Below are 10,336 nucleotides of genomic sequence, written 5' to 3'. Positions count from 1 at the left end.
GTGGATAAGCATTCTGCTGCTATGGGCTAGCACTTTGAGGAAGCACTGTGCAGCCAGACTGTGGGATGAGGGAGGGCAGCAGAAAACACATGGACGTGAAGGAAGAATGACAAGACCAGTATGATTACCAAGGTAATAAATGCTGTTTATGCCTTCTTTAAATTTACATAGTGCTATAACATATTAATACCTTGTGAACTGCAAAAGCCAAATACATTTACAGTAGTGTTATTGGTCACCAAAATGGAGAGGAGAGACTTTTTACACTTGTATGAATATGTAGATGTTTCTCATTAAGGCAGTGTTGACCCAGACAGCCATTTAGTATCCATCCCCTCAAATGCGATGCAGCTCTGGAATGCCCCTTGAAACATGACAGCGCACAGTGTTGCCTAAATCCTCACACGTTCCTCATTTTCTGATTCGTCTGGTGAACTGGGAGTAGGAAGTTGGTCATAGACAACGTGCCCTCCTTCCCTTGTCTGACCAAAACTTGAAGCAATCACGTTCACTGCCAGGCTAGCTGTAGCCTTTGCCTCTTCCTCTGAAGTGGCCAACCGAGGATTGACTTCAACGAGATCCAGTGCGGACAGCAGCCCTAGAAGAACAAGGTATGACAAAACCTCAAACTCCTTAGCTGCTACTTGCACTGAGGGTTGTCCCACCTGGACAGGGAGAACAAACCATGGTAAAAACAAGAGCCACTTACCACCAAAAAAGTATCCATTAGTACAAAGTCCCTTGTACCTCATTCTTTGCCATGAATTTAAGTTAAAACACTGGTGTACTAAAATAGGACTGACACTTTTAAGGTAATGAAATAAATTCATCTCTCTTCAGCTGATATAGTAGGTGCAGCTGTCAGGCTTTCTGATGCTTCTGTCTTTTGGGGGGGATTGAATCATGTGCATTCTACCTCTGAGCTACACCCCCAGCCCTTGCCCTTTTTTTAGTGCTGGAGTTTGAATTTGGGCCTTGTACAAGCTCTACCACTGAGCCCCAGCCTCAGCCCCATCTGTTATCTCTAAAAGCACCATTACCACATGGCCTGAAATGTATTTCTATTCTTGGCCCTTCATGCCTGAGTTCTAAGGGCAGATTCTATATTTTGACACATTTCTTATGTCTCCAGCAGACTAGCACAGCATCTGTGCTTGGTCAATGGAAGATTCAGACATTTGTTCATTATTTAGCCCATTTTGTTCCCTCCTCCCAGATGTAGTGCACCCATAAAAATGTATTTATTTATTTGTGGGTTTTTTTTTTGTGTGTGTGTGCGGGTCTGGGGATGGAACCCAGAGGCAGTGACCTCCGAGCTACACCCTCTGCCCAATTTTTTATTCTTTATTTTGAAACAGAGTCTCACTGAGTTGCAAAGGGCCTCACTAAGAAGCTGAGGCTGTCCGCGAACCGCAATCCTCCTGTCTCAGCCTCCCAAATGCTGGGATTACAAGTGTGCACCACCACGCCCGGTTCCCTCTCCCTATAAGAATTTAAATCAAGCGATAAATACACCACTTATGGTAATTTTGAAATAATATTTGAATGTTATGTTCATAAAACTAAAAACTTGGTCCTTCATGGATCAATTTGGACTCCAGTTGCCTTCTATGAGGGTTTGAGAACCACATGACCTATGTCTCTAGAGAATTTAACTTCTTAAAATTAGTTATTCTGGGTAAAGTTAGTCTATGTCTTCCAGAGTCATCTGATCAAAGTAGCATTTAAGAATACAGGTATCAGCTGGGCGTGGTGGCGCATGCTTGTAAACCCCGTGTTTGGGGGGCTGAGACAGGAGGATTGCAAATTGGAGGACAGCCTCAGTAAGGCCTTGTTTAAAAATAAAAATAAAATCAGGCTGAGGGTGTAGCTAGGAGTTTGTAGAATGCCCTTGGATTCAACTTCCAGTACCATATAGGCACAAAAAAAAAAGAGATTGTACTTTAAAAACATATGTTAGCGGGGGCCAGGCATGGTGGTACACACTTGTAATCCCAATACTTGGGAGACCCAGACAAGAGGAACAAAGGTTCAAGGTCACTCTCAGCTACTTAGTGACGCCCTCTGCCATTTAGTGAGACCTGATTCAAAATAAAGAATAAAAATAGGGCTGGGAGTGTAGCTTGGAGGTAGAATGAATGCCCAGGGTTCCATCCCAGTGGCAGGGGTGGTGGTGGTGGTGTAAAATATACATATATATAGCAGCAAGCGAGGTAGTGCAAACTTTTACTCCCAGTACTTAGGAGGCTAAGACAGAAGGATCACAGGTTTGGGGCCAGCCTCTGCAACTTAGTGAGACCCTGTTTCAAAATAAAGAATAAAATAGGGTTAGGGTGTGGCTTGGAGGTAGATACCTCAGTCTGGGGTCTCTATTCTTCTGTCTGCAGTCACTCCAATGTGGTGAAATGGATGCTGAAGTAGTATTATGTAGTAGTTGTTTAAAGTAGCTTTAAAACCCGCTTTTTGACAAAAATGGAAACTGCAACCAAATGGGAGTTTTGGGACCATTAATAGTCACTCTTTTTTTGTTTGTTTTTTCCCTTTCCAGTACTGGAGATGGAGCCCAGGGGCATGCTACCTTGGAGCTGTACCCCTAGCCCTATTTTTTATTTTTGGTGGTACTGGGGATGGAACCCTTCTACCTCAGGGCTACACTCCCAGACCTATTTTATGTTTTTTTTTTTTTTTTTTTTAAATTTGGAAACAGGGTCTCTTAAGCCAACGAGGCTGGCTTCAAACCTGCGCCATCCTTCTGTCTCCGCCCCTCAAGCTTGGGGATTACAAGTGTGCACCACCATGTCTGGCTTTTATTCTTTATTTTGAAACAGGGTCTCACTGAGTTGCAAAGGGCTTCACTAAGTAGCTGAGGCTCTCGAGACGGAGCTCCTCCTGTCTCAGCCTCCCAAATGCTGGGATTACAAGCATACACCACCACCACTAGTTCCCTTTTTAGTTGAGAAAGGGCTCTGCTAAATTACCCAGATGGCTTTGAACTTGCTGCATCCTGCTCCTGCCTCCCAAGTAGTTTGGATTAGGGGATACCACACTCAGCTAACCAATGACATCTTAACATCAGATACAATTGTAACTTCTTGGCATTGCTTTCTCATCTTAATCTGCCTTTAGATAGTTCAAACACAAGGAATCACATCAGTTTGGCAGTGTGTTCTGTTCTTATGTTAACTGTTTTGAGTAGACACAATTACTTATTATTTCCTTAGCATATTTGGGACAGTCCAGATCCAGGCATGCCTCTAAATGACTATATCCTTTATTATGCTGGCCATATGATTTTTAACTATAACAGCTTAAACAAAATCTACAGTGATACAGGATAGAAAAAGTCCTCTGAGTTGGGCGTGGTGGCGCACACTTGTAATGCCAGCATTCGGGAGGCTGAGACAAGAGGATCGCAGTTCGCGGACAGCCTCGGCTATATAGTGCGGCCTTCCATAACTTAGTGAATAAATAACTTATGAATAAAAAACAGGGCAGGGAGTGTAGCTCGGAGGTCGCAAAGAAAAAAAAAGAGAAAATCCTCTGTAGGCAAGAGATTCCGACCTATTTAAGCTGCAGACCTGGTTGCCACTTACCTGTATTGTGTATTTCCTCAGTAATATACATGCCTTCTCTATAGGTCAGTCCCCCTACAACAGGGGTTCCCGTGGCTGGAGCCAGCGTAGGGTCAAATGCATCAATATCAAAACTGAGATGGATTGGCCTTTGTCTTCTGGAGAGGAGGAGGACAAGAGGACACATACTTAGCGTTTGCAGACCTGCTCTTCCTGTGACTGCAGCTGCTTCAGTTTGTTGCTCTTGTGGTTGATACTTTGTAAATATGGCATTGTTCCAGGTTTCTTATTCACAGAAGTAACTAAGATGAGTGACTGGCTTGCTATGTGCTACTTCGGACATTTCACATTTGTTCTGCATGCCTCAGACAGACTAACTCCAATGTATATTTCAGTTTATTCTGGGTACTGCAGCTTCTTACACTAGTAACTATCAATAGAAGGGATTTTTCATTTTCTTGAGACTAGGCTCTGATTCAAGTTAGCTGCTCTGGGTATAGAGCAAGTATAACAGCAGCTGAACTTAATTCTGATTTTATGTCTGCAAACTTAACATCTTCCAGTTCCATCTTGAGTGCAGGTATACAGTGGCTGAAACTAACACATAACTTAGCCAATAACTACATTTTCTTAACAGCTTAGGAAGTGATGAATACCAGATGGGAATTCTGGTATTAATTACCCAGAAGTAAAGACTCAGTATTGGGAAAGTGCTCTGTAAAACTAGCATTTGGACCAGGCATGGCGGCGCATGCCTGTAATCCTAGGATTTAGGAGATAGGAGGATCTCAGGTTCAAAGACAGCCTCGGCTAATAGTGAGACTCCTCAACCCAGTGAGACCCTGCTTCAAAATAAAAAATAAAATACACTGGGGGTGTGGCTCAGAGGTAGAATGCCTCTAGGTTCAATCTCCAACACCAAAAAAAAGAACTAATATTTGATTTTCACTCATCTGAGATTTGCTTACTATAAAGCATTGAGGCTGGGAAGAATGAAACCATGGGAGCAAAGAATGCGTTTCTCATCTCAAAAAAAGACAGACCCGGGTGCGGTGGCGCATGCTTGTAATCCTAGTACATGGGAAGCTGAGACTGGAGGACCGCAGGTTCAAAGCCAGCCGCAGCAATTTAGTGAGGCTCTAAGCAAACTAGTGAGACCCTCTTTCCAAATAAGAAATAAAATCGTTTGGGGATGTAGCTCAGTAGAATGCCTCTGGATTCAATTCCCATTACCACAAAAAAATAAAAATGAGATTCACAAGAGACAGTGGATAGGGCAATGACTTAAAGGAACCCCCCTCCCAACCCCAGAGGAAGAATATGATTTATGTTTTATGTTATGTCTTCTTAACTATTTGGAATTTTTATATGTACATGTCTTGCTTTTATTTTTAAAAGTAAAGTTTCTGTGCTCAAGAGACAGGCTAAAGTGTACTGCCTATTGGAAGCTTTCCTTGTCTGCCTCTGGGGTCTAGAAGTAGACCTACATTGTAGTTACTTACTTGCCAACCAACAAATCAAATGTCTGTTCCATGACCTTCTGGATACCAAGTCGATCAACGTCTCTCATGGAAAAATACTGGATATCATACTTCTTTAAAATAAAACTGGTGAGAAATTAAGGAATCTTAGTTTTAAAATCAGTTTTGACAAATATGTATGAAGGTGAGGGGTCACATTACCCTACAGCACACTTAATTTCAGCATCAGCCTTCAAGAAGGTCAGGGCCCAGGCCTAAAGCTGAAACCTGACACATCAACTTACTGTTCAGGAGGGTCCACATCTCTTAGGCCAATATACACAATACTTGGGGAAGAGATACAAGGCTTAATCCAGGAAAACCCTGGGAGTCGTGGCACCTATGAAGACAGAGGAACAGGATTAATAATCAGGAGTTCTTGGTCTCACCAAGATAATCACCTTGTACTTCAAGGGTATGTAGTCACCTCCTCCTCCTGCACACAGGATATGTTTAAAGCAACACAAGACGGACTTGATCTAGGAAGGAAAACTGATACAAGTGGACATGTTTCAGAAGCTGGGACACAGCTTTCTCAAGAATTAAAAAAATCTCTTCTGAGGTAGTCTTGGTTTCTCATTAACTCACCTAAATAATAGGAATGTTCATTAGCCCTGCTGAACTATTTATACATTGGTTTATAAAGCATCACTCAGTTGCCACCGACAAATTCTGTCTAATGAATAATCTTTGTACTGATCTTGTTTAACTTGGTTTCTCACTGAGGGGAAGAATATACAAATTCTAGTGTCGGTGTGAGGGTGTGGCCTGGGAGCCTTTGACCAAGAAGTCCTCAGGCTGTAGGAGTAGTGCAATTACTACTTTCTTATAAGGTTGCCCCCCCTCCCCCCAGAGCAAGGACTATGTCCCACCATCCTAGTACCCTAGGCTCTAGCCAGCTGCCTGGCCCATAACAGATTTAGTGATCTAAGGAAGCCATCACACTCCGCCTATCCTGCATTCTAATCTTACTGAACCAGACACCCGAGGCTCCAGGATAGCCCTGCAAGCCCTGTGCCTTCTCATTTTGTGGCCCACTGACCTTGTCCTGTAGTTCTCTGAGTAGAAATGCAACTGGCTGTCCATGAAGGTTTCCTGAAGAAGTGGTGAGTGGTGTATTGATGTCAGCATGGGCATCAACCCAGATGACACAAAGGTCTGGGCAGTGCCGGGCGTGGCCGCTAATGGTACCGATTGCCAGGCTACAAAGAACAAATACAGTAATCTTCAAGGCCCTCTGCTTGGCAAACATCACCAATAAAAAAACTAGCCTTAGCCAACACAGCTTACACTCTGTCCTCAGGGCAAAGTCAGAACCTGGATTGAAGCTGGTTGAAGGTGATACCAGATTCCCAGGTTGTAGTTCCCAAAGATTAACCTTGGGTGGATTAAACAGGAATAATGAAAAACTTAAAAGACTTAACACTGCTAGGCAGTAACACATGCCTATCATATTAGTATTTGGAAGAAAACAGAAGGATCACAGGTTCAAGGCCAGCAAGCAGTACTTATTGAGACCTGTTCCGAAATCAGAAAAAGAGCTGGAGTAACTCAGAGGCAGAATGCTGCTGGGTTCAATCCCCAGCACTACTAAAAGAAAAAAGAAGTTAATACTGTAACTGGCTGTGCCTGCAGCGTGACAGATGTCTTCATGTCCCCAAGGTCCGTGTAATTTGGTCCATTACTAGCCCAGAAAAGGTCCTCAAATGTTTGTTCAGAGGATGAAATCTAGTTAAGTGAGGCGAGTTTCTATGTAACAGCTGATAATGTTGCTTACTACCTCTTAAGGGAGACCTGGGAGATCTAATTTATAAAGAATCAATTACACATCTGGGCTCGATGGCTCACACTTGTAATCCCAGCATTTGGGAGGAGGATTGCAGGTTCGCATGACCAGCCTCAGCTACTTAGGCCTTCTGCAACTGAGACCTTGTTTCAAAATAAAGAATTAAAAAATAGGACGAGGGGTGTAGCACAGAGGTAGAATGCCCCTGGATTCCACCCCCAGTACCACACACACAAAAAAGGAATCAATTACACTAACTTTTCAAGGATTAAGAATTAGAAAGTGTGGGGTGGGGAGGAGAGCTAGAGAGCAGGGCTGGAGTTGGTGGTTAATTGGTAGGGTGCCTGCGTAGCATGTGGAAGGCCCTGGGTCCAGTCTCCAAGTGACACACATACACACACGCATGTGCATGGCAAAAAAAAATTATAGCTTTTTGGAATGCTGATGTGTGATCTTTCCTAAAACCTGAACAATCAAAGTTGTTAAAGACATTAAAGTAATAAGGCAACTCAAAGATCCCATGTGTACCTTAGAATTAAATAGAGATTATTTGAGCCCAGTATGTCTCACACCTGTCATCCCAGTTACTCAGGAAGCTAGGGGAGGAGGAGCACAACTTCAAGGCCAGCCTAGGTAACTTTACAAAATTCTGTCTTAAAATTTTAAAAAGGGAGCTGAACTTGGTGGTGTATGCTTGTAATTCCAGTACTTGGGAGGCTGAGACAGGAGGATCACAGTTTCTCGGCCAGCCTCAGCTATTTAGGCCCTCTGCAACTTAGTGAGATTTTGTTTCAAAAATAAAAAGAATAGGGCTAGAGGTGCAGCTAATGCTCCTGGGTACAATCCCTAGTAACACACGCACACACACACACACACACAAAAAAAAAAAAAAAAAAAATCAGAGGCTGGGGAGTAGCCAGGCATGGCGGCAGGCCTGTAATCCCAGTACTTGGATGCAAACGGTAGGATCACATGTTCAAGGACAGTCAGCAAGTAGTGAGACACTCATCAACTAGCGAGACCTTTTTTCTAAATTAAAATAGGCCTGGGGGTATAGTTCAGAAGTAGAATACCCGTGGGCTCAATCCCCAATACCACAAAAATAAATTAAAAAGGGAGTTGGGATTGTCTCTTAGTATCTCTGGGTTCAGTCCCAGGTACTGAAAAAAAAAAAAAATTGCTTGTTAATACATTAGTGTGACATTCAGTTGTTTTTTCTCTTTCTGCCTTTCCTTGTCCTTGGGCTCTGCTTACATCAGCTACCTGTTCTATCTCAATTATAAGAATATAGCTGATGAGATCTCAATTGGAAAGCTGCCCAGCTCCCCAGTAAACAAGGAATTTGACATGGATGGGAAATGCAGTTTAAGCATTTTAGGAGCAACCTATGGCCATCTTTCTTGCTCTGTACAGCACAAGATGGCCTTTTATGCTCCCTGCCTACACATTGCCCCCTTTGAGGGATAGTATGCTAAAGGCCATGGGTTCAGTCAAAATTTTGGAGTTCTAGTCCACAGAGAGCTGTGACTGAAGACAGGTCATCTGACTTCCCTAGACTTCAACTTTTCTATTAGGATAATATGTGGCCTGTTTAAGTCAAAATTGGTTTGATGATTAAGATGGCCAAATATATATGGTATCCTATATAAAAGGAGTACCTAAAAATGCCTCCCCTGAAAATGGCCAATGGCTGGTTAAGTTCTATACTTATCCCACCCTGTAGAGAATATTCCATGGATTTTAGCATTGAATGGGAAATAGGTAAGCAATAACATGACTGCAGTACAAATAGCAGTCAAAAGAAATACCAAGGACCATGATAATCATATTAATAAGGTTCCCAAATATGGAACTCAACTAGGCAAAAGGTTAAATAAACTTTCAGAGATGACAGTAAGCTAAGAGGCAGGAGATCTGCCTCTAGTAAATTTTACTGAATGACCCACTCATCACAGTAGAGAACCTGGGTCTGTCTACTTTATTATTCTACCTGAATTTGTGTTCTAATGAGGAATTTACCTGCCTCTCCAAGTGTAACAAAAATTGAACTTCTGATAGTGATCTGAAAAGCTCCCTGAGTACCTTAGGGAAAATTGTTATATTGGATCTGAAAAGGGAAATGAATTGCCACAGGGACCAACTGGATTCAAATGTGAGCTCTGCTACGTACAGATATAGGCCTCAGATAAGTTACTTAACCTCAGTCCCTCCATGCTTCCAGGAGTAAATTAAGTAAAATGGTATCTGCCAAAATATGTATGAAATGTCAATACTCCTAGTATTTCAGTGTCTTTTTTTTTTTTTTCCCCAGTACTGGGATTGAACCCAGGGGCATTCTACCTCTGAACTATACCCCTGTCCCTATTTTTTATTCTTTTTTTTTTAAACAGGGTCTCACTAAGTTGCAGAGGGCTTCACTAAGTAGCTGAGCCTGGCCAAGAACCTGTAATCCTTCTATCTCAGCCTCCCAAGTACTGAGATTATAAGTGTATGTGCCACCATGCCCGGTTTCAGTGCCTCTTTCTACAAAAAACCTAAATTACTTAGCTCAAATCACATTCTCCTGTGAAATCTGACTACTCTAACCCAAACTGACCTCTTCTTTCCTTGAAATTCCATAGAATTCGCCTGGCATGGTGGCGCACGCTTGTAATTCCCGCGCTTGGGAGGCAGAGACAGGAGGATCGCGCAGGGTTGAAGCCAGCAGCGCTGGCTTAATAGACCCTGTTTCCAAATAAAAATATGAAAAATAGGCCTAGGAGTGTAGCCTGGAGGTAGAAGGGCTCCCAGGAACCCCAGTACCACAAAAAAATAAATTAAAAAAAATTACATTCCATAGAATTTAATATTTTTAAACTTTTTATTTCACGTTTATTTTATCTAGTCCTAATAGATAAAACAGTCTAGTCACAAGTGTTCTATAATCTCTCACATAGCTGAAAAACATCAGTACAGTGATCAATGAAGTACATTGTGATCCAACAGGAAACGAGGACAAGGACCAATTGTATTAGTCACCTAGGGTCCACACTAGGAGGTGGAAATGTCACAAGCCAGGGGCTGGGTCTCCAACAGAAATACTAACAAAAATGCCTAAATTCAAGCCAGGCACAGTGGTATTCCTAGTACTTTGGGAGGCTGAGACAGGAGGACCCAAGGTTTATAGCCAGCCTCAGCAACCTCATGAAGTCCTCTGCCACTTAGACTCTGTTTCAAAATAAAATAAAATTGGACTGTGGGTATAGCTGAGAGGTAGAATGTCTCTGGGTTCAAACCCCAGTACCTCAAAAATAAATACAACTAAATTCTAGCTGGGCATAGTGTACACATATATCCCAGTACTTGAAAGTCTGAGACCAGAGGATCAAAAAGGTTCAAGGCAAGCCTCACTAACATATCAAGACCAGTACTACTAATAATAACTAATGCCTTACTTCAGCTATTCATAGATCCTTCCA

At 42.5% G+C, this 10,336-nt stretch overlaps 1 protein-coding gene across 1 annotated transcript in view; it reads right to left on the bottom strand.

Annotated features, from left to right (window-relative positions):
- Positions 1-160: 160 nt before the first annotated feature.
- ARG2 (arginase 2) overlaps positions 161-10,336 on the bottom strand; it is a gene marked incomplete at its 5' end in the record, with an annotated part of 30,448 nt that continues 20,272 nt past the window's right edge. Inside the window, 5 exons of the mRNA XM_080707616.1 lie at positions 161-598; positions 3,594-3,730; positions 5,075-5,179; positions 5,338-5,432; positions 6,135-6,294. Of these exons, the coding sequence (XP_080563742.1) occupies positions 393-598; positions 3,594-3,730; positions 5,075-5,179; positions 5,338-5,432; positions 6,135-6,294 (703 nt within the window). The 3' untranslated portion in view covers positions 161-392. The remainder of the gene's footprint in view (positions 599-3,593; positions 3,731-5,074; positions 5,180-5,337; positions 5,433-6,134; positions 6,295-10,336) is intronic.

This window comes from Muscardinus avellanarius (assembly GCF_963383645.1).
Source record: "Muscardinus avellanarius genome assembly, chromosome: 12".
NCBI lineage: Eukaryota > Metazoa > Chordata > Mammalia > Rodentia > Gliridae > Muscardinus > Muscardinus avellanarius.
The sequence above is the reverse complement of the archived record's forward strand: the minus strand, read 5'-3'. Positions and strand labels throughout refer to the sequence as shown.